Source organism: Neomonachus schauinslandi, chromosome 10, assembly GCF_002201575.2.
Source record: "Neomonachus schauinslandi chromosome 10, ASM220157v2, whole genome shotgun sequence".
NCBI classification, from domain to species: Eukaryota; Metazoa; Chordata; class Mammalia; order Carnivora; family Phocidae; genus Neomonachus; species Neomonachus schauinslandi.
In genome coordinates, this window is record NC_058412.1 from 137,211,160 (window position 1) to 137,233,051 (window position 21,892).

General features: G+C 64.0%; 1 protein-coding gene and 3 long non-coding RNA genes across 4 annotated transcripts; all 4 read left to right on the forward strand.

Moving 5' to 3' along the window:
• Nucleotides 1-2,380: 2,380 nt before the first annotated feature.
• On the forward strand, nucleotides 2,381-10,491 carry OGFR (opioid growth factor receptor). The gene is made up of 7 exons (XM_021689780.1): nucleotides 2,381-2,590; nucleotides 5,249-5,317; nucleotides 5,905-5,983; nucleotides 6,829-6,907; nucleotides 7,865-7,931; nucleotides 8,455-8,603; nucleotides 9,224-10,491. The coding sequence occupies exons 1-7, from the start codon at nucleotides 2,417-2,419 to the stop codon at nucleotides 10,188-10,190; spliced, it is 1,584 nt and encodes a 527-aa protein (XP_021545455.1). The 5' UTR covers nucleotides 2,381-2,416; the 3' UTR covers nucleotides 10,191-10,491.
• A 3,680-nt stretch (nucleotides 10,492-14,171) lies between these two features.
• Nucleotides 14,172-16,062, forward strand: LOC110580109. The gene is made up of 3 exons (XR_002480309.1): nucleotides 14,172-14,200; nucleotides 15,364-15,399; nucleotides 15,999-16,062. It is a non-coding gene; the product is annotated as an uncharacterized LOC110580109 (long non-coding RNA).
• A 592-nt stretch (nucleotides 16,063-16,654) lies between these two features.
• LOC110580101 lies at nucleotides 16,655-18,318 on the forward strand. The gene is made up of 5 exons (XR_006540828.1): nucleotides 16,655-16,679; nucleotides 17,368-17,403; nucleotides 17,666-17,689; nucleotides 17,908-17,961; nucleotides 18,308-18,318. It is a non-coding gene; the product is annotated as an uncharacterized LOC110580101 (long non-coding RNA).
• Nucleotides 18,319-20,199: 1,881 nt separating this feature from the next.
• LOC110577987 lies at nucleotides 20,200-21,180 on the forward strand. The gene is made up of 3 exons (XR_002480160.1): nucleotides 20,200-20,250; nucleotides 20,801-20,854; nucleotides 21,171-21,180. It is a non-coding gene; the product is annotated as an uncharacterized LOC110577987 (long non-coding RNA).
• The last annotated feature ends 712 nt before the right edge of the window (nucleotides 21,181-21,892 follow it).

Below are 21,892 nucleotides of genomic sequence, written 5' to 3' on the forward strand. Positions count from 1 at the left end.
AGAAAGAAAGAAAGAAAGAAAGAAAGAAAGAAAGAAAGAAAGAAAGAGAAAGAAACAGACCCAGATGTCCATACCTTTGGGGTGTCCCCATCATCCTTTTAGAAAGTGAGGTAGTGGGGCGCCTGGGTGGCTCAGTCGTTAAGTGTCTGTCTTCGGCTCAGGTCATGATCCCAGGGTCCTGGGATTGAGCCCCGCATCGGGCTCCCTGCTCAGCAGGAAGCCTGCTTCTCCCTCTCCCACTCCCCCTGCTTGTGTTCCCTCTCTCTCTGTGTCTCTCTCTGTCAAATAAATAAAATCTTTAAAAAAAAAAAAAAAAACAGAACAAAAAGAAAGTGAGGTAGTGTTTTCACAGGTTCCAGCCAGGTGAGAGTGTACCCGGAGAATTAATGAAGATCGACAAGCCAGCAAGGAGTCAGGACCTGCACCAAGAAAGGCCTGCAGCTGTGCCCACAGCCAACATTGGAAACTTCTGGTGAGCTCTCTCAGCTATCCCTGGCTGCACAGGCAGCCTGGGGCCTGTTAGCTGGCTTGCAGGGCTGGGACAGGTCAGCGTCCCTGGGGGGCTGGCGGGGCTTGACCCCAGGAGTCATCCTCATGGCCAGATCCATCTAAAAGCCAGACTCCAGTTTTAGCTAAGCTTTTTGAAACAATGAAGTGGTGTAGTAGTTAGTTACAGAAGACAGATGTTACCTGGGGTGGCCACCCCCAACTTTCATTTCAAGGGGTGGGTCACTAACTTTGCTGGAGCTCCTGTGACCATCAGCAGATGTCAAGGCAGAGATTAAGTAAGGGACCCGCGGTCTCTGGGAAGTTTGCAGCTGAAAGTGAGTTTTCAGCTGTGTGAAATGTGCCCATGTTGTAGAGTTCATCCACCAGCAGCCGCCCCTTCGAGGGTTCACAGGTTCACACCTGTGAACACACTACCTCACTTTCTAAAAGGATGATGGGGATGCCCCAAAGGTATGGATATCTGGGTTTCTTTCTTTCTTTCTTTCTTTCTTTCTTTCTTTCTTTCATTCATTTTTTTTTAAAAGATTTTATTTCTTTACTTGTCAGAGAGAGAAAGAGAGAGCAAGAGCACAAGCAGGGGGAGAGGAAGAGTGAGAGGGAGAAGGAGGCTTCCCGCTGAGCAGGGAGCCTGATGTGGGGCTCAGGTCCAGGACCCTGGGATCATGACCTGAGCTAAAGGCAGACGCTTAACCAACTGAGCCCTTCGAGAGGCCCCTGAGGGGGTGTTTAACTGGGGTCACCTGTGTTGAACGGCCTTAGGGTGACCCCCAGGCATTCCTGCGTCCTGGTGTTTGGCCCTGTGTGCACCTCCCTGGAAGGCAGGCAGCACGTGTGCTTTCTTCCCACTGAGAGAATGTGGTCACGGGGACAGAGTGCAGGCCCACCATGACGGTACATTGTAGGCCTCTCAGCACACTGGAAGGAGACTCTGGCCTTCAAGAAACAAACTGCCCAGTTGTGAACTGACTGGAGGGACACAGGGCTCTCCATCCTACTCCCCCAAGAATGATTTCTGCCTCTAGTCTGGGGGATCGTGGAAGCAAACCGCCTTCCAAAGGAGCCTCTGATGAGACCACAGCCCCAGCCTACACCTGGAGGGAATATCCTGGGGGCACCTTCTGGGTAGGAAAACTTTCAGGGAGTATCCTCCTGGGGGTCATCCTTATGGAGGGACATCCTCCAGGAACTTCCTCTAGGAGAGACATTCCTCTGGGGGGGACTTCCTCTAGGAGGACACTCTCTGGGAAAAGGGATACTCTGGAGGAGGGATCCTTCCAGGGAATAGGCATCCTCCTGGGAGAGAATCTTCCAGGGGAGGCTTCCTCTTGGGGAATATTGTCCTGGGGGGCATTCTGGGGAGTGATTCTCTGGGATGAGCATCCTCCAGGGACATCTCCTGCAGGGGGACCCTCTAGACTGGGTATACTCCAGAGGGCATCTGGGGAGGGCATCTTCCAGGGAGGGCCATTCTCAGAGAGGAGGACTTTGGGGGAAATTCTCTAGGGGGGTGTCCAGGGGTGGATACTGCAGGGGCCGGGGGATATTCTGGGAGGGATTCTCCTGGGGGAAGACATTCTCTATGAACAACCTCAGGGAGACATCCTTCAAGGGGGACATTCTCCCAGGGGGAAGGGATATTGTGGGGGGGATCCTCCCGGGAGAAAGCGCCGCGGGGAGGGGGCACCCTGGGAGGAATCTCAGCGGGGAAGGGGGCGGGCGTCCTCCGGAGGGACATTCGCGGAGAAGGGATGTTCTCGGAGCGGGAACATCCTCCGGGCAGGCGGTGGCGGCGGCCCCGCCCCGGCCCGCCCCCCGGCCCGCCCCCCCCGGCCCCGGCCCGCCCCCGCGCTTCCTCCCTCGCTCACTTTCGCTTCCGCCGGAGCGCGGGTCCGGCCGCCGCCCGAGCATGGACGACCCGGACTGCGACTCGACCTGGGAGGAGGACGAGGAGGAGGACGGCGAGGGCCCGAGCGCTGGGGGCGGCGAGGATGGCGAGGCCGGCGCCCCGGGGGACGCGGACGCGGAGGACGAGGACGAGGACGAGGAGGACGCGCGGGCGGCGCGGCCCGGAACGCTCCAGGTGCAGCCCCGACGCGCGCTGGGGTCCCAGCGCCCCCGGGCAGGCCTGCCCGGCCGCCGCGAGGTGGGGGTGAGGCCCCGCTCCGGGGAGGCCGTCCCCCCCTGGAGACCGGGCCTGGGGCCTGGCCCTTTCTCCAGGTGTTGCCCTCTCCCCCGCCCACAGCCTCCTCGTGCCCCCCTTAAGACCCCCGGACACCCTGAGATCGGGCCGGACCTGTGCCTCCCAACTCTGGCCAGCCAGGGGACCTTGCAGGGAGATCCAGGGCCACCCTCGGATCCGTGTCCCCAGAACCGAATTGTGTGCTGACACCTCCTCAAGGGGATGCCCTGGACACATTCTTGACGCCCCTCTCTGTCACCTCCCACCTCCGGGCCCTTGGCTTGGTCCTCTGAATAGATCCCAGGCCTCTGTGCTGGGCCCTCCACTGCTTCTGCGGGCCCTCTGTCTCTTGGTGCTCTCTGCTTCTGCCCCACCTGCTCCCCACCAGCCCGCCCCACCCCCACCTTTGCTCTCAGGGTGCAGCACCCACCCACTGGGTCCTCCTGCCTTCTTGGAGGTGGCCTTGGAGGCTGCATTTGGTGACTTGCCTGAGCCAGGCCTGCACCTGGAGCGCGCTGGGTTACCGGTGGTTACCACCAGCGCCTTGCAGTTACGGTGCTGGTTATTTGTCATTACGAGCTGTCACTTTCGTTACTGCTGATTACTTGTGACCAGCAGTTACTTTTGTCACCACTGGTTACTTGTCATTACCATGGTTACTTTTGTTGCCACTGGTGACTCCTTCTTACTATCAGTTACTTTTGTTGCCACTGATTTTCTCCGGTTACCACCGGTTACTTTTGTTACTAGTGCTACTCTTCCTTACCCGGGCTACAGTTCACCGGGCAGCACATCCTGCCCCGTGCAAGGACGGCGGTCCCAGCTGTGGTCTCAGGCGTCACGGGGGGCATGGCGTGATAGCTGTCGCTTGTGGAGGGTGGTGGATTCGCATCGTGTCTGAGTTCCAGCCTGCAGGGTCTCCGGGTTGGATTCTCCCCCTGACACATGAGAGTTCTGGTTTTGGGGGTTAATCTCTGTGTTGGGGAGTGGTCAGTGAGAGGGACCCCGAGGGGCTCCTGGACCTGCCAGGAAGGCCAGAAGCCTGAGCACATCTGTGGTGTTTTGGGCAGGCCTGCGGTTCTTGAGGAAGCAGGCTGGGCCGTGGTCAGGGTCACGGGGCTGGAGTCAGAGGGCAGGAATCTGGCTCTTTTCCTGTGGCAGATGCCCACTTGGATGGAGTAAGGGGACACTGTCCTTGCCATAGCCTCACGGGCGCCACTCCTAAAGCAGTGCTCTGGCACCTCGGCCGCCCCGTGAGATGCCCACAGTCCTCTGCCGTCTGCAGCTTCTGTCCCTCCACAAGTCCTAATCCTACCCCCCCAACCCAACCCCCCGCACTCCCCAGCTGCCCCACACTGAGCCCCGGCCCGGCGGTTTGGTGCTTTGCCCCGGGTTATGTTGTCTGTGCACCTGCGGGGCTGGCCTCCTGCACTGACCTGGGGAGGAGCCTGGCTGGCCCCAGGGAAGAGGAGAAAAGGAAACTGGTGGTGGGTGGGGCCAGCTTCTGCTGAGTTTTGGTTTCTCTGCTCGCCCTTGGCTGGTAGGCAAGAACTTCACCAGCTTGCCCGGGTCTATAAATCGGGCAGAGAGGCACCACCCCAATCCTCGCTGGAGCTCAGAACTATTTGGAGCATCTTGGGGAGTGGGGATGGGGTCAGAGCCAAGGGACACAGTGGTAGGCCTGGCCTCCTGACTCCCCTTCCAGTGCTCTTTTGCTCTTTCCAGGATTCTAAGACCCAGACATTTCCCTGGCTTGAGCTGTCCCCTCTTGTCATGCCCAGCAGCGTTATCTGCCTCCCCAGCTTCTGTGGGACCTCAAGCCAGGTTCAGCCTCGCTCATGCCTCCCACCCTATAACAGGATGGGTCAGGCTGCGTTTACCTAGCATTCTGGTTGCCAGTTACCTTCCATCCTTCCCAGGACCCCGGGTGCTTGGCCTGCAGAGATAGGGACTGCAGGTGTTGAGGGGGCAGCAAGGAGCTTCTGCATCTTGCTGAGAAGGCTCCCCCATAGGACAGGAGGCCAGGAGACACAACGGTCTGGTCCAGGAACGTTGGGGTTGGGTAGAGACCAGGACTGGCTCCCTGGGTCATTCATCTTTGTCAGACAGGTGTTTGGGGCTCCTCCCGGGGCTGTAGGCTGTGAGGCCGCTGCCTTTGGGGACACAAGCCTGGTGACAGGCTTAGAGCACAGTGCAAAGAGGGAGCAGTGGGGTGGGTCCCCGGGGGGGGATGGGTCCCCGGGGGGGTGGGGAATCCTACAGCTGGCATCCAAGTGAAGGTAACCAGCGAATACCGGAGTAGGAAGTGAAGTTAGAGCTGGAGGGGAGGGTGCTTCACCCCAAGAGTGTGCTGGTCAGCCTGGGCGTCCTGAGAGCTGGGGCGGGCAGCAGGGGCCAAGCAGGGGGCAGGCCTCGCTCCCATCCCCCTGTCCCCTCTGGTTTTGCTGAGAGCTGACCCAGGCCCTTGCTGCCCTTACTGTGATGGGGGCTCACTAGGGGTGGGTCCTGCTTACTGCTGGGTCTCCCGTGGGGGTCTCACCCCCTCTCCTCTCTTCCCAGGCCAGGCTGCTGGGGTCCCGAAACTGGCGAGCCGTGCGGGACACCCGCAGATACCGGCACCATTACCCGGTAGGTGGCAGCTGCCCGTGGCGCCCTCCCACCTCGGCAGCCCGCCCGGCTCAGAGTCCTTCCACCCTCCGCCCGGAGAAGGCCGTCAGCCCCTCTCCTCAGACCAGGGCCCATGTCCCGCCTGGGACAGCTGCTGCTTGCCCTCCTCACAGGGTGACAGGCACGGCGGGGTGAGCCTCAGTGCCCTGGCCTTTAAAACACGGGACCGGCCCCAGCTAGTAGGCACAGCCACACGAGGTCCCGCACGCTGGGGCCCGTGCTAGGGGCACTCCTGTCACCCTCATCCCTGCCCTCTGCACCCTGAGTTTCAGGCAACCCCTGGGCTGCCTCGGGGGGGGACAGATGACGGGGACCTGGCCCACGCTGGTGAGGAGGGGAAGGTGGTGGTCGGAGAGAGCTGCTGTCCTCACCGCGGGGTGAGGGGCCCAGGCCGGGTACGTGGGGTCCTCGCCAGCCCTCAGCATGTCAGAGGTTTGTGGGCCCCAGAGCAGATGCCGCCTCCCCCAGGAACGTTCTAGTGTGAGGGGCCCTTGGAGGCAGCCTGTTTCTGGAGATGTTCTGACGGGTACCTTTCTCTGGCTCTTCAGGATTTGATAGAACAAGCTGGCAATGGTGACATGCCAAACCTGAGTTTCTACAGAAACGAGATCCGCTTCCTGCCCAATGGTGCGCGCTTGCTGGGCTGCCTGTGGTTCTGTCCCGGGGCGGGGGCGGGGGTGGGTCCCATGCCGGCGGTCTCCCCTCCACCTGGCTGCTCCTATTCGCCGGGACCTGGCCGTGGCGCCGAGGTCTTCGGCTAGCCCCCACGGCGCCCCCTGGAGGCCGCTGAGGGGACGCCCGGGCCCCAACGCGCAGCTTGTTTTCTGTGAAGGACCAGGCAGTGAATATGGGGGCTTCGTACACTCCTCAGCTCTGCCGCCTTAGTGGGAAAGCCGCATACTTAAGCTAACAAGAATCATGGTTACGTTTTCAAATGGTTGGAAAAACCTTAGGGTGGAATGATAGTCTGTGCTCTGAAAATTATGTGAAATTCAAGCATCAGTGGCCATAAGGGAGAGTCTGCGGGACCCACCCGTTGGTGCAGGACCCACTGCACACACAGCGTCTCACTGTCTGGCCCTTTGCAGAAACAGCAGCTGCCCTACCGGAGGCCAGGCTATGGGTGGGGTTCTGCTGGAGGCTCTGTTTGAGGTCAGGTTCCAGCCAACAGGCTGTGGTTGGAGGGGAGAGTGAGGCCACCTTTCTGCGAAGAGCCCCCATGTCCTTCTCCCAAGGGGCCTCCTGGGCCCTCCCGCCCAGCAAGCCCAGTGTGGTCTTCTCACCCGGGTCTGCCCTCGGTCAGCAATGGAGGTCCCGTGTCCAGACCGCGAAGAAATCAAGGGCTTTGCTTGGGGGTTATGGTCCCACGAGACCTGTACAAGCTTCCAGGTCCCCAAGGTCCTCAAGAAAGGAGGGGGGAGGGGGCCGGCTTCCAGCAGCTCCTCACTGACTTGTCCCCGTGGGGCCCCCAGGCTGTTTCATTGAAGACATTCTTCAGAACTGGAGGGAGGACTATGACCTCCTGGAAGAGAATCACTCCTACATCCAGTGGTGAGTGGGTGGGGCCAGAGGGGCGGGGCTTACACAGCAGGTGCCCTCCCCCTTTCCAGATGCTGGCTCTGCGCTCTGGCCCGGTCTCTCCCCCGCCAGGGGGGGCCGTTCAGGCACCTCGGCAGTCCTGCAGTCTGTGGGTCCGGCAGCGGTACAGAGCCTCTGAGGTTGGGAGCTGAATGCAGACGTGGAGGACAGGAAGAGCAGGCTGGCTTCCCCGGGTGGGTCCCCAGTGCCAAGAGGCCGTGTGGCCCTGCAGAGCCCCTGGGACGCTCAGGGTGGCAGGGTTCTAACAGTGGCCTGAGGTGATCCTTGCCAGCATGGCTGCCTTGGGGACCCTTGACACTGCCCCCCAAATAACGGAGTGCATTTGAAGATGGCATCTTGGAGGCCTCTCCTGGGCACAGAGCATCATGGGGAACAGCTCTGCAGCATTAATGACAAGACAAAAAGAACATAAGAATAAAAAGGAGTGGGCGCCTGGGTGGCTCAGTCAGTTGAGCGTCCCACTTCTGGTTTTGGCTCAGGTCATGATCTCAGGGTCATGAGATCAAGCCCCACTTCGGGCTCTGTGCTCAGCAGGGAGTCTGCTTGAGCATTCCCTCTCTCTCCTTCTGCCCCTTCCCCTGCATGCTCCCACTCTCCTCTCTAAAAATAAATAAATCTTTAAAAAAAAACGAAAAAAGAGGAGAGCCTGGAATGCCCTGCTGAGCGTGCACGCTGAGCCTCCCGTGGCCACGTGGGCCCCTCCCCTGTGCCCTGGTCCAGAACAGCCTCACTGAGACTTCCCTGCCCTCAGCCCCTGGCTTTGACTCGTGAGAGCCCACAACACAGGTTCATCCGGCCAGGCTCTCCTAGAGTTGAGCTTTGAACCCCGAGAGGCTGGTGAGCACGTGCCCCGTGGTGGGGAGCCCACGTTTGCCGCTGATGGGACCCGTGCCCTGTCCTTTCTCACAGGCTCTTCCCGCTGCGCGAACCTGGAGTGAACTGGCACGCCAAGCCCCTCACGCTCCAGGAGGTTGAGGTGAGCTATACAGGCTGGGAAGCCTCTTCCATCCAGATGGGTCATTGCCTCTGCCCCCTGGTGCTCCCCACAGGCTTCTAGAGAAATCTGATTTTCTTCAGCAGTTTGCGTCAAGTCGGGGAGCCCAGGGCCAGGGCTGTGAGCAGAGTCATGGTGATGGGGGTTTCGTCACACCTGGTTTGGGCTAGAACAGGACACTTGGAGGGATGGGAGGGTCTGGGGAGCCGAGGAGACTGTGTGTTTCCTGCCATATGCACAGCCCTGGGAGCCTCCCCCCAGGCTGTCTCCGGGGGCTGGCAGAATTCCTCTGGGGGCTAAAGCAGATGCCTCAGTCCCCAGTGAGACCTCGTAGCAGCTAGAAGAGTTACATTATGAATTCTCTGGGTTCCTGCATTCTATGACTTCACCCCAAAAGTCTAAGTCCAGGCCTCTAGATGAACCAGGGCCTGAGGGAGGTGTCAGCTAGGCCGATGCACCCGTGATGGCCCCTGAGCCCCCACTGGCCTCGTGGGGTGTGTTCCAGGCATTTAAAAGCTCCGAGGAAGTCAGGGAGCGGTTTGTCCAGGCCTACGAGCTCATGCTGGGGTTCTACGGGATCCAGCTGGAGGACCGAGACACTGGGCAGGTGCGCCGAGCACACAACTACCAGAAGCGCTTCCAGAACCTCAACTGGTAAGGACCCTCGCCCCACCCCAGCTGAGGGGGATGGGGCTGTGCCAGGTTCCAGACAGGTGTGGGGGAGCACTTCGGAGAAGGATTCCAGGGGCATTTGGGCAAGTGACTCAGGTTCTAAGCACCCTCCTCGTTTGCAGGGTGGAGGTGGTCCCAGCTGCTAGGGGTGTGAGAACCTAGGGAAATGCACCGCAGTCAGTTTCATTAGCGATGCCCCACCGCGCACAGGACCCACTGTGGTGTGGGTCAGGTTGCCCACAGCTCCAACGGCCTTGCAGGCACAGGGCCTCACCCCTGCTGAGAAGCACTGGGTGGGGAGTTAGTGAATCTGCTGATGGCACGCTCACCCCTGCACGTGGGTAACAGGCCCCTGGGCGAGGCCCCATGCTCTCGAGGGGCCCCCTCCGGCTCTCCCCCAGCGGTGCAGGGGCTGGGGGGTGGGGGTTCCACGGGTCTTTTAGAAGCCCCCACCCGCACCCTCCGGGCCGACAGGCCATTTTCTCTGGGGCCGGGGTGAGGGGGTGGGGCGGAGACGCGGGGCGGCCAGCCGGGAGGAGTAGGCGGAGGGAGGAGGGGGCGTCCCGGCCAGCGCCCTCCGCTCCCCGCCCCCGCCCCTCCAGGCACAGTCACAACAACCTCCGCCTCACGCGCATCCTCAAGTCCCTGGGCGAGCTGGGCCTGGAGCGCTACCAGGCGCCGCTGGCGCGCTTCTTCCTGGAGGAGACGCTGGTGCGCCGGGAGCTGCCGGCCGTGCGGCAGAGCGCGCTGGACTACTTCGTGTTCACCGTGCGCTGCCCGCGCCAGCGCCGCCAGCTGCTGCGCTTCGCCTGGGAGCACTTCCGGCCGCGGCGCAAGTTCGTCTGGGGGCCCCACGACAAGCTGCGCCGCCTGCGCCCGCCCCTGCCCGCCGGCGCCGGGCCGGCCGACGGCGAGGGGAGCCCCGGGGACCCCCTCCGCCAGGCCGGCGCCTCGGGACAGACCTGCGGGCCGGGGCGGGCGGACGGCGGGGACGGCGGGGCTGCGGGCCCCCCGCCGCCGCAGGGCGCTCTGGCGGGGGACCAGGAGGGGGAGGCGGGGGCCCGCGGAGAGGAGGGCCCGGAGCCCCCGAGCCCCAAGGAGAGCAAGAAGAGGAAGTTGGAGGCCAACCGGCGGGAGCAGGCCCCAGGGGAGCCGGGCGCCCAGAGCGCCTCGGACGTGGAGAAGATTGCTCTGAACCTGGAGGGCTGCGCCCTCAGCCACGGCAGCCTCGGCCGGGGGTCCCAGGAATTGGGCATCCAGGCCCCGGGGGAGGCCGAGCAGCCCTGCCCCCAGCCCCCAGGGGCCAAGGTGGCCGAAGAGGTGAGGAAGAGAAGGAAGGTGGACCAGGGCCCCTGGGACGGTGCCTCGGTGGGTGGCACTGGTGGAGACGGTGGGACCGAGAAGCCAGCCCCCGCCCGGCACCCTGCCGCGCCGGGCTGCCCTGAGGCCAGAGAGGGTGAGAATGGGGTGGAGGAGGCAGAAGGCTGGGCAGGGCTGGAGCAGGCTGCCCCCGGGGGCTCAGCCGCGGCAGCACCACCGGTGGATAAGGAAGCTGAGGTAGGGCCTTAGGCTAAACCCAGAGAGCCTTCAGGGAAGCCACAGGTCTGGGGAGCCCCGTTGCCGGCTGTTGTCAGCTCCGTGCGGTACTGGCCCCTCCCTGAGGGCCCCTCCCTGGTGGCCGCCGCAGCTGCCGGAAGCCAGGAACTTCGGAATCCTTACCTCGAACTCACGCCCCACCGCCTCCTCTGTGCGGCGCCCCCCGCCCCGCCCCCCTGCCCGTCTTTGTAAATTGGCCCTTAAGGGTTGGGGGTGGGAGTGTGGTTCATTTTCTTAGTCTGGTGCCAAGGCCTTTTCTGAATAAACTGATTTGACTTTGAGCGTTTGGGCGTGGCCAGCGGCCCTGTGGGTGGCCAGGGTCGGGGAAGGGGGGAAGGGGGGCTAGTTTCCTCGTGGTGCTGCTCCTTGGGCTTCCTCCCCTTGGGTGTGAAGTGGCCTAGCCCAGCTCTGGCCCACTTGGCCAGTGTGAGCACCTGTGGAAACAGCCGTGTGCAGTCCCCTGGACACATGCGTCGGTCCCGGGCACCCTGACCACACGGCCTCCTGGGGCCTCTGGAGCTGGGCACTCCGTCCTGTGGCTGCCTTTTGTCACTGGTTTAGGAGTAAGTCTGGGACTCATGCACAGTCGCCTTGGGTGGGCTGAGTGGGAGGAGCAGCGGTTTGGGAGGGCCTTGGCCTACCCTGATCTGGGGGGCAGTGTTGTGCAAGCATGCTCCGTGGCTCTGTCTTCGCTGTCCCTAAGCTGGCAGCCACAGCAACCCTCCACACCAGGACCCCCTTGAGCCCTCCAACCTGGCCTGGGCCAAGTGCAGCTCCCTGTCCTCCAGCACGGCTGGCTCTCAGCCAGGCTTTGTCCCCCTGGGCCGGGACCCCCGCTCCCTGACACCCTGGAATTTCTACGTCGGCACCAACAGGGTGACGGCGCTGCAGAGGGCCGCATACTTGCCTTTGAACAAATGAAGTGATGGAGGCCACAGCTCTTCTGGGTGGAGGAGGAGGAGCCCAGTTCACGCTGAGTTCCGAGCTGTGATTTGGGCTCCATTCTCAGGAAAAGCATTGATGGTTAGCTCCTGTCCTGGCGGGAGGGGTGGGCAGACTGGAAGTCATTTTGGGGGAGGGCAAGCGCCTGAGGGAATGTTCCCAGTGCTGGAGTTGGGGCAGGGTATGTGCTACGCTGCTGACTCACCTCCCCCACCCCCACCCCCCCATCTGCTGGAAGGGAAAGGACCCCAGGTGCCGGAACTCCAGTTTGCCTCCGGATGGAGTTTCTACCACAGAGTGGAAACTAAGGCACCAAGATGAGTGTGGGGCATCCAACACTGAGTCTTCAGCAGGGTCCCACTGAAGCCCTAGTGGTGAGAATCCTGTCTAGACCATGATGGCGCACACGTTCGATGGAGAAGCTTGAGCCCCGGAGTGCGAGGGAAATACCGTTGGAGCAACCCTAGGGGAGGGTGCCTGTGCCCAGCAGTGGGGACCTAGGGACTGGCAGGCAGCTCTGGCCCACCTGACCCCCAAACTTCACAGAGAGTGATGGCCCGAAGCAGAGGGGTGATGCTTTGGTTCTGCCTGGAGATACCAGGTGTGAGGTCGTGCTCCACTCTAGGCCACTGTGGCTGAGCTTCGAGGCAGGGGCAGCTCTCCAGGGGCAGGGGCTGTGTGGAGCGAGGGATAGGTTTGGGGCGAAGGGTGGAGCCGGATCTCAGGCACCAGGTCACTCCCTTGACCCAGGTGAAGGCCAGCTGGGCTTCCTCTGAGTCTGATTTAGCATGGGGGTGGGGGGAGGTGGGCCCCGCAGGAGGGACTGAGGGGGGGATTAGGTAGGGAAGAAGTCTTGCTCCCCAGGCTGTGGGCTTGTGAATGGGGTGGAATGGCTGGCCTGTCTGAGGATGTCCTAGGATGACTCGAACTCTGCCGGAGGGCAAGAGCTTTTGAGCTTCTCTTGGCCTTCCTTGATAGAGTTCACACACACCCTGCCATCTGAGGCAGTGAGCAGCCAGTCTACCCCGATGGTGAGCTGAGGTTCTCGACTGAGTCAGTTTGCTTCTCCACTCTATCCCTTTCGTTTTCCAGCCACTGTTCCCATGTAAACCCATGCACCTCACAAATCCTGAGTTCCCACCCACAGAAATGAAGCTCATATACTATACAGACAGGTCTAAAGGTGGTGAGTTTTCTCAATTGTTCAGTCAGTTACAGATTGAACTCTGTATTGCACTCTTTCCCCACCTCTCACTGTTGCACTTGAATAGTGAACGGAAGGAAGGAAGGAAGGAGAGGAAGTGAAGTTCATACAGCATACTGTAAATCTTACAACAGCATTTCCCAGGGAATTCTAAATATTCCGAAACTTGGCTGTGGGTGGGGCTGAGATCCTGCAAATTCAGTGGGCCTGTAGGTGACCTGGATTTGTGAGAGTTCCCTAGGGTAGCCATGGAGGCCCCTGGCCCCAGGTGCTGCCCCTCACCCTGCTGTTCCTATGCCTTCCCAGGGTGAAGCAGAGTTTGCCTAAATCCAGCAGCCCTGAGCTGCCCAAGGCTTGTGAGAAACGGGAACAGCCAACACCAGCCTTGGGGTTTGAGTCCATCACCAGCTTTGCTGGTCATGGTGGTGCTACCTTCCTCAGCCAGCACCACCGATTGGCTCTCTCTTGGGGAGGGGAGAGCCGGATAAGAGTCTGGCCTTTGCCAGCGATGGATGACATGGAGGGGCCACTCAGGATAAAGTTTGGGGCAAGGACCCTGGGAATAGGAGGTGTCCCAGCCTCGCAGGCATGGCCCTAGACTTTTGCCCATGGCCAGATGGGGTAGTAGGAGCCAGAGTTGTAGGGGGCCCAGTCTGGGGTCTTCCTGGGCGTTGGGCAGCCTCAGTCCCACTCGGGACCCTGGGGAGGTCACCCTGTCTCTAGGGCTGAGGCTGCCCCTTCTCCAAAGGAGCCTTCAATGTGGGATTGTTCCCTCTCTCCATACCCTGGTTGAGGAGCAAGCGGAGAAAAGAGCGTCTTTCTTTTTCGCTCAAAGGTATATGTGTGTAACTCGTCAGTCTCGGGGATAATTTTAACTCAGAGGCTGGCCAAAAAACTGCCACTGGGTTTCTTTCTTTCCCCTGGCCGGCTCGGCGGGGAGGCGTGGGGCGGTGCGGAAGCCCCAGGTGGGCCCTGCTGAATGGGGGGCTTGTGCCCGGCCGGCGGGGCCGGTGGGGCGGGAACTGGCGTCCAGCCCGCCGCCCGCCCCGCCCGCCGCTCAGAGCCCAGGCGGCCACCGCTGGTGCCGCTCAGAGCGCGAGTGCGGCCATGGCCGGAGCCCCCACTCTTCTGTTCCTGCTCGGGCAGCTCCTGGCCGTGACCCTGAGCGCGGCGCAGGTGAGTGAGGCGCAGGTGAGCGCGGGGCTGGAGCGGCGTGCGTGCTGGGCTCACACCGGAGATCGGCCGGGGTGGGAGTCTGGGGCTCTGAGGGGGGCGTTGAGCCGCGCGGCCCGGGGACCACCCTCCCCCCAGCCACCCTGGGCCAGCGAGTGAGCCTGGAACTCGAGGACGCTTGGAGCGCCGGCGCAGCCCTGAAGCCCGTGGCCGGCCGAGCCCCCGCGGACGCCGAGACGCGTCGTGGATGAGCCCAGGACGGTGCCCTGTCCTCGCCTGGCCCGGTCGGCTGCTGCCAGCGTCACCACCCCCACCGGAGAGGCACAATGCCGCCTTTGTTCCCTGAGGCTCCCGTGGGGCCGTGGCCTAGCCCCTCCCGGCCCGAGGATGGAGGCAGCAGATACTGCTGGCCCCAGGCTCTGGGGGGGTCCTCTGAGGCAGGCTTGGTTCGGGGGGCCCCCGGAGCCAGGCCCCAGCGCCGCTCCCGACCCAGAGAGGGGACACTCTGTTGGGCTGACCTGAGGCTGACTGGGGGTACCTGCCCCACAGGTGAGGGTGGATGGCACAGCTGCATAATGACGTTTCTCCATTTCAGAAAGTGGGACCCCAAGGCCCCCCTGGCCCCCAAGGGCCCCCTGGGAAGCCGGGCAAGGATGGCATTGATGTAAGTTGGGGTGGGAGGGGCCCCAGAGGGTTCGGTGGGGTTCTAGTCCGGCCCCAACTTCCCTGAGCCCCAGACCTGATGGAGACAAAACCAATGCCCACTTCCCAGGGCTGGGACAAAGGGTATGGGTCCTGCTTGGGGCTCACCCCACCGGGATTGTGCCCCCAGAGCAGGGTGGGGGGGCGCTGCACAGTAGTCTTTGGACTAGAACTGTGGGCACTGAGGTGTGTGTCTCTGGGCCCCCAGAGGGGCCACGGCGGTAGAGGTGCAGGGCCTGTCCCTCTGGGTGGGTCTCGTTGGAGGCTGCTTGGGGCTGGAGCCAGCTTTGGGGGGTGCTTGGGGGCTGGCTCTGCCCCAGAGACAGCATCCTCCATGGGTGTCCCAGGTCAAGTGTGGCCCAAACCTGCAGCCTGCCTCCCCCAGAACTATCTGGGGTGAACCCCCAATCCAGCCACCTCCATGAAAGGTAGGGGTCTGCTCCAGGCCTCTCCTTACCCATAACGTACCACAGGAGCCCCCCCTTGACTGGTCCTGAGCCTCTGAGTCCCCAGGCCCTGGATGGCCCCGAGTCTCCTACCCACCCCAACCCTGGCCGACCCGGACCCACAGGGTGCTCAGCGACAGCCCTGCAGGGTGGAGGCAGAGAGGGGCAGGACAGCCCAAGGCTGGCCCCTATGCCCCTCCCACCAGGGCTGGGCCCCTGGCCCCCCAGGACTCCCAGGCTGACGGGAGTCAGTCCTTAAAAACCTGGCCTGCAAGCCTTAGTTAAAGGGTGTCGGGCCTAGTGGTCACGGGGGGGGGCTGGGGTGCCTCCTTGGGCCTCTGCGAGTCTGGGAGGCTGCCACCCTGAATCACGTGGGAGCAGGAGGCCTCTCAGTGCCCACAGCCCGCCTTCTGAAGCTTCTCGGGCTGGTGGGGTGGGGGTGGGGGGCTGTGGGACACGTTCCCTTTGCTTCTGGAGGTGGTGTCCCTCTGCCTTCAAAAGGTATGTAGGTCCTATAGGGGCTGAGCCCCAGCTGTCTGGCTCCCCCCCTCCCCTGCTCCCGCCTCGGCACCTGACCACACAGGGGAGGTGCCCCCTAGATGTGGATGAGGTGGGGGTGCTCTCGTAGGCCTGGGTTTTCGGGAGACGCTGCTCACATGTGGGTGTCTACCCTCTGCAGGGAGAAGTTGGGCCTCCGGGTCTGCCTGGGTCCCCGGTGAGTGACCAGCCCCAGTGAGGGGAGGGGTGGGCCCAGAACAGAGGGGTCATTGATGCCCCTTTCCACCACACCGGGCCCTGCTGCCTGCCCGGCAGGAGGCCTTGGAGGCCTCAGAGCAAGGGCCTGGCCAGGAAGCGGGTGGGAGGGGGTGTGTGGGATTCAGCGTATCTCTGGGTGGGGGCCGGCTTGGAAGCCTTCTTTGTGCCAGGCAGGCCAGGTGCCACAGTGAGCTTCCCCAGAGCTGCTCAGGCTCGGGAACCGAGGGTCCTGGGGGCACACAGGCGGTCCCACAGAGGGACCCACTGGCCCTTAGCTGGGGCGGCCAAAGCATCAGGTGAGCAAGGCATCCAGGTGAATGTCCTATAGGTGTGATTGGGTAGGGGGGGCAGCTGGAGAGGGCGGTGGCTGGGGCCCGTGGCAGGGGGGGTTCTGCAGGAGAGCAGGCAGGGCCGGGCCTCTGGTGGACAGGAGCCCATCTCTAGTTGCTGGGCGGTGCCCCAGCTGGAAAGCCCTTTTCTTATTGGTGAAGGCCAAGGCTCTAGGCCCGACCTGCTCTCACGCCTCTGCCCGCTCCCCACCCCGCCCCCTTCCTCCAGGGACCAAAAGGGGCCCCAGGGAAGCCAGGGAAACCAGGAGAGGCCGGGCTGCCGGGCCTGCCTGGAGTGGACGTGAGTGTGCCTGCCCCTCCCCCCCTCCTGAGAGCCCCCTCTTCTGGGCCCCTCTGCTCCCCTCTGGGCCTGCACCTGGAGGGGTTTGAGCCCTGGAGTCAAGTTTAGTTGCTGTTCCCCAGCTGTGCGTGCTCTGCCCCCAGAGTGTCTGGATGTCCCCCAGCAGGCTCTGCTGGCCTTGAGCCCAGACCCTGTAGCGCCTGGCCGCGGCTGGCCGGGGCAGAGCCGGCCCACAGCAGAGGTGCAAACGCTGCTGGCTCGTCTTCCCTGGACCAGACGCCCCTTATCCGGGCCCCTCTGAGCCCCAGGCTGGCCCCGGGACCACTGTCAGAGCAGGGATCTGAGACGTGAGCTCCCCGGCCTGCTGGACCCCCCAGCTCCTCACTCCCCCGGAGCCCCGGGCCCTGCAGGTGGACGGCGGGCGGGCCGGAGCCGGGGGGGGGGGGGGGAGCACACAAGGCCCTCCTCAGCCTCTGGACCCGTTTTAGTTAGGAAAGTACCCTCGGCGGGGCCTCCCGTGTGGCCCCTTGAGCCCTCCTCTGCCTCTCTCCCCAGGGCCTGACAGGGCAGGACGGACCACCTGGCCCCAAGGGCGCGCCTGGAGAGCGGGTCAGTGCTGCCCCGCACCCGAGGGTTCGGCTCGGGGGGTCCCCGGTTGGCGGGAGGGCTGAGCGCGCTCTGTCCGCAGACTGGCCATGCTGTTGGGCTCATCTGTGGGGAGGCAGAGGGTTGCAGAAAGGCAGGTGGGCACAGGGTGGCCCGTCCCACACTGGCCTCTGGTCGTGGTTGTCCTCGCGTTCAGTCGGGCCGGGGGATGACCAGCTTCCCGTGCTGCCTCCTCCTGGGAAGAGGGGAGGGAGGGGCAGCTGCAGGCTTTCTGTAGGGAGCCCCTGGGGGCCAGGGGCCTCCAGTGCCAGGACCATGTCTTCTGGACACAAGGGAGCAGGAGGCCCTGGCTGCCCAGGTCCCAGGCGCCCTCAGTCACCGGAGCCAAGCGTGGCGGCCCTTCTGTGGGGCTCAGGGAGGCCCGGCGCTGGGCCTTCCTGCTGGCCTGGCCTGCCCGCTCCGTGCTGCTTTCTGCGTCCACTTCCAACAGAGTCTGGATTTTCCTCAGCACGATTGTTGGCAGAAGACCTGTCCCGGGCCACTGGGGCATCCGGGGTCCCCCCTGGGCCTCAGTCTTCTGTAAAACGGAGAATCCCCCGCCCTCCAGAGTGGGGGAGGGGAACAGGTTTGCTCTCAGAGGCCTGGGAGCCTGGGCCCAGCCCGCTCCTGACACCCTGGTTTCCTTCTGCAGGGAAGTCTGGGACCCCCGGGACCTCCCGGGCTGGGGGTAAGTACTGCGTCCTCCCGCAGCGGGACTGACCAGGGTGGGGAGGCCCTCCGGGAGCCCTGGGAGGCACTGTCCAGCCCCCTTGCCTGCCGGGCTGGCTACTGGGCCGTGTCCTCTCTCCCCCAGGGAGGGTCTCCTGCACCCGGCGCTCACCCCCTGAGGTGCTTCCCCCCTGTGCCCCACCTCTCTTGGGGAAGGGGTGGGGTGGCAGGCAAACCTATCCTGTCCCTGGCGAGTTCTGACCCGGTGCTTGGCATTGCAGGGCAAAGGCCTCCCCGGACCCCCCGTGAGTACTGACCATGCTCGCGGCCCCCGTCCCAGCATACCCACCACACTCAGAGCCAAGCTGGCTGCCAGGTCCCAAACCGGGGCAGGGGAGGGCCTCCTCAGGGGCAGCCACCCGATCGGCTGCTGGGGTTGCTGTCCCTTCAGAGAGGGGAAACCAGCACTGTGTGGGGTCCTCAGAGCTCTGTGGGTACAGACTCCCTTATCCCCCCCCCCCAGGGAGAGGCAGGAGAGAGTGGTGTCCCAGGTGGAATGGGCCTCCGGGGCCCCCCGGTGAGTGGCTGCCCCTGACCTTCCCCCACTGCTCAGAGCAGGGCCCTGCCTGTCAGGACACCCCCAGTCCAACCACCAAGGGCTCCGCCCCCTTTTCTCCTTCCCCCCTCCCCCCTTTCCTTTCTTGGTGGCCTTGATAGACGCCCTGATTGACCCTCAGGGGTGAGGATAGACTAGGCCTCGGGAGGCACGGTGGACACCAGCACCAGTCAGGGCGGGGGAGGCAGGCAGAGTGGGGCGTCCCCATAGGGCACAGGGGAGGGAGGCTTCTCTCTGGAAGTAGCTGGTCACCTCCCCTCGGGTGGAGGCTGGTCCTGCTCCACCTGACGTCATAATCTGCCCCCAGGGACCCTCTGGACCACCGGGCCTCCCCGGCCCTCCGGGACCTCCTGGGCCCCCAGTAAGTATGGGACAGGGGGCGCCAGACTGCTCAGGGAAGTGCCAGGCATGGTGGGCTTGACTTTCCTGTCCCCCAGGGCCCCCTGCCCCGAACCCACGCCCATGTGCCCTCCCGTCCACTTCCCAGACACGCGCAGAGCCCAGGGCCACGGCAGCGGCTGGGTCAGCTGACGTGGGGAGGGGCAGGGCTCGGGCCGGTGGCCACTCTGCCCCAAAGGCAGCAGTCTCCGTCCTTGTTGGTGCCCAGCACAGGCCACTGCAGGGGAGGCAGGGCCTGAGCCCCCCGGCAGGCCTGTAGGGGCGGGTGGCGGCGGGGGGGAGGGCAGCCTCAAAGTCAGCTGCCTTTGTGTTCCAGGGTCACCCAGGGGTCCTCCCTGAAGGCGTCACTGACCTCCAGGTAGGCACTCGCAGCCATTTGTGAAGGGGGCTGGGGTGCCCCCCCCTTGGGGACCCATGTGGAGAGTGGCCTGTCCCCACCCGCAGGAGGGCAGGGAGGGGGACCCGCGCCCTGGCCGCGTGCAGCAGTGCCGATCTGAGCTGAGCGCGATGGAGCTGGCCGGCCCCTCCGTGGTGCGGCCACGTTCTGAGCGCTCAGCCACACGTGGCCAGTGTCTGCTGCTCTGGGGGGCGCAGGCACGGTGTCTCGGCCGCACAGAAGGCTCTGGACTAGTGTCTGGGACTCGCTTTTCTCTTGTCTTTGAGCTTTGTCACTCCTGGAAAGAGACAGCAACGTCTGGGTGGCCCCAGGGCTTTCTCCGCGGTGTGTGGCCGTTCCCGGAAGGGCCAGCCTCCAGCTGGCGCGCAGAGGTCTCGCGATCCTGAAGGAGGCCAGCCCCACCCCGGGTCCAGAGTGCTGGACCCGCTGGTGTCCCAGAGGGAGGGTTTAGGGATCTTCCAGGATCAGGAGAAGGGCTGGGCCCCTGGCCATGGGCCAGGCAGGAGCAGCGAGGGCGGAGACGGATGGCCCTGGCTCTGTGCCAGATTAGCTGTGGAATGATCCAGAAAACCCAGTGCGGTCCCTTGGGTTTCACCGCGCCCCTGGGCGTGGAGCATCCCGTCTGCGCCTGCAGGACACCTGTCCTAAAGCACATCTGTGCCCTGAGGAGAAGCCCAGCTTGAAATTGGCTGCAGGCCCCCCTGGGAAGCCAGCAGCCACCGTTGCTAAATGTCCGCTGAGAAGGGGGAGCCGGCTCTGAGCAGGAGGCCGTGAGAGGCCAGGCAGCCGAGGGCTGGCTCCGTGCAACGCCTCCCTGCACCCCCCAGCCGCGCCGAATGAGGCCGTGTCTGGGGTCCCAGGAGGCCCTGGTGTGGCCCGAGGTCCCCTTCGCTTGGTGGAAGGGCCCATCTCAGGGCCCCTGGCTGCTGAACTCTGCCAGGTCCCGGGCTGTCCGGGGGGCTCTGACCACTCTGTCTTCCAACAGTGCCCGGCCATCTGCCCACCAGGCCCTCCCGGTCCCCCAGGAATGCCAGGGTTCAAGGTGAGCAGCGGCCACAGGGTGGCTGAGCCCCCTCCATGCCCCACAGGAGGAGGCAGCCTGGTCCAACTTGGGCCTCGAGATCTAGAGGGGAGTTGGGGGGACACGAGGGTCCAGAAAGTCTGCCCTGGTTGTTGCAGGAAAAGGAGGGCTGGCTTCCAGCCCAGCTGGAGGCCCCGCTCTGGCCCCATCCCCCGTTCCACAGTGGTAACCGCTGGGCACTGGTGTGGCCACCAGGACTGGGAGGCCCTGCCCCTCTTGACCAGGCCTCAGTTTCCCCACCTGGGCTGGTGGCCGTGCAGGCCTCTATTCAGGGCTGCTGGGGACAGGCTGTGACTCGTCGCTCACCTCTGGCTTTCAGGGGCCCACCGGCTACAAAGGGGAGCAAGGAGAGGTCGGCAAGGACGGTGAGAAGGTGAACACGGGCTCTGGGGGGTGTTGGCAGGAGGGATGGGTGCTCGTCTGGGGGGGACGGCTGGGGCCCCACAGGTGGTGGGGGTGGTGAGGGAGCACTGGCTGCCTCTGGGACACGCTATGCACGCGACCTCTGAGGGGCCTGGCTGGTCAGAGCCAGGTGATCTGGGGCAGGGTCTCTGGACAGACCCCCACCTGCCTGGTCTCACGTGAAGTTCCCTGAACTCCGGCGGGCCCCCCTGGTGGCCGGAGAAGCGTCTCCTGGAGGCCCCGCCTCCCCCCACCCCTGTGGCCACTGCCCGTGGTGGATATGTTTGTCCCCACGCACAGGCTTCAGGTAGGCTGACAGAAGGACCCACGCCAGCCAGGCAGAGGATTCTGGGAAAGACTGGGAGCCTGCCTCTCTAGAGGAGGGCCAGCGCCCCTCAGCCTCAGAGGCTTGGCTGTGAATAGGGCAATGGCCCCGGCTGCGTGGACTCAGGTGGGAGGGACCAGCGGGCTCAGAGAGAGCTCGGGCTGACCCATCTCACAGCCCTTTACCTCCATTGCAGGGTGATCCTGGCCCCCCTGGGCCTGCTGGCATCCCAGGCACTGTGGGGCTGCAGGTGAGGAGGGGGAGGGGCTGGACAGGGATGAGGAGGTGGGATTGGAGCCCCTTGGACTGCGTAGGGCTGCAGGGGATGGTCTAGCAGGTACCTCCCGCGGGGTACCGGGCCAGGGTCCTGCCTCTGCCAGGCTGCAAGTCCCAGGGCCTGTGGCCCCGTCCCCCTCCCCCTCCCCCTCCCCCTCCCGGGCCTGGCCTCAGGTCAGGTGCTTCTAGGGAAGACTGTGGGTCCCTCAGTGGCTCCCAGGAGGTGTGCAGTCCTGGGGGGGAGGCGGGCTGCTGGCCCAGGCCCTGCCTTTCCAGCTTTCTCCTCACAGGGGCCTCGGGGACTTCGAGGCCTGCCAGGGCCGGCTGGACCCCCAGGAGATAGGGTAGGTCTGCCAGCCCCAGATTGGCCCAGGCCGTTGTGGGAGGCCACCTCCAGATGGGGAGGGCTGGTGGGGAGCCAGAGAGGAGGCCCTGGAAAATGGGGGAGGAGGGAGGGTTTGGGACCACTGGGTGGCCAATGGGGAGGGGCCTGCTGGGTGGGGGGTGTTTGGTTGGGGCTGCTAGAGGCAGGTCCTCTCTGGATGGAGCCAGGTCCCCTGAGGGATGTTGGCCAGACACCCCCTCTCCTTCACAGGGTCCCATTGGATTCCGAGGGCCACCAGGGATCCCAGGAGCCCCTGGGAAAGTGGTATGTGTGCATCTGGGGGTGAAGGGCAGGCTTATGCAGGCCTAGGCTCTCTGTCCCGTTCCCTCCTCCTCACTCAGGTGCCTCCCCCAGTCCCACTGGGCTGCGCTGTGCTGGCCCTTCCCAGGTGGCCGTAGGCACACCTGGGGGGGACACACCCGAGCAGGTGGCCGTGGGCACACCTGGGGGGGACACACCCGAGCAGGTGGCCGTGGGCACACCTGGGGGGGACACACCCGAGCAGGTGGCCGTGGGCACACCTGGGGGGGACACACCCGAGCAGGTGGCCGTGGGCACACCTGGGGGGGACACACCCGAGCAGGTGGCCGTGGGCACACCTGGGGGGGACACACCCGAGCAGGTGGC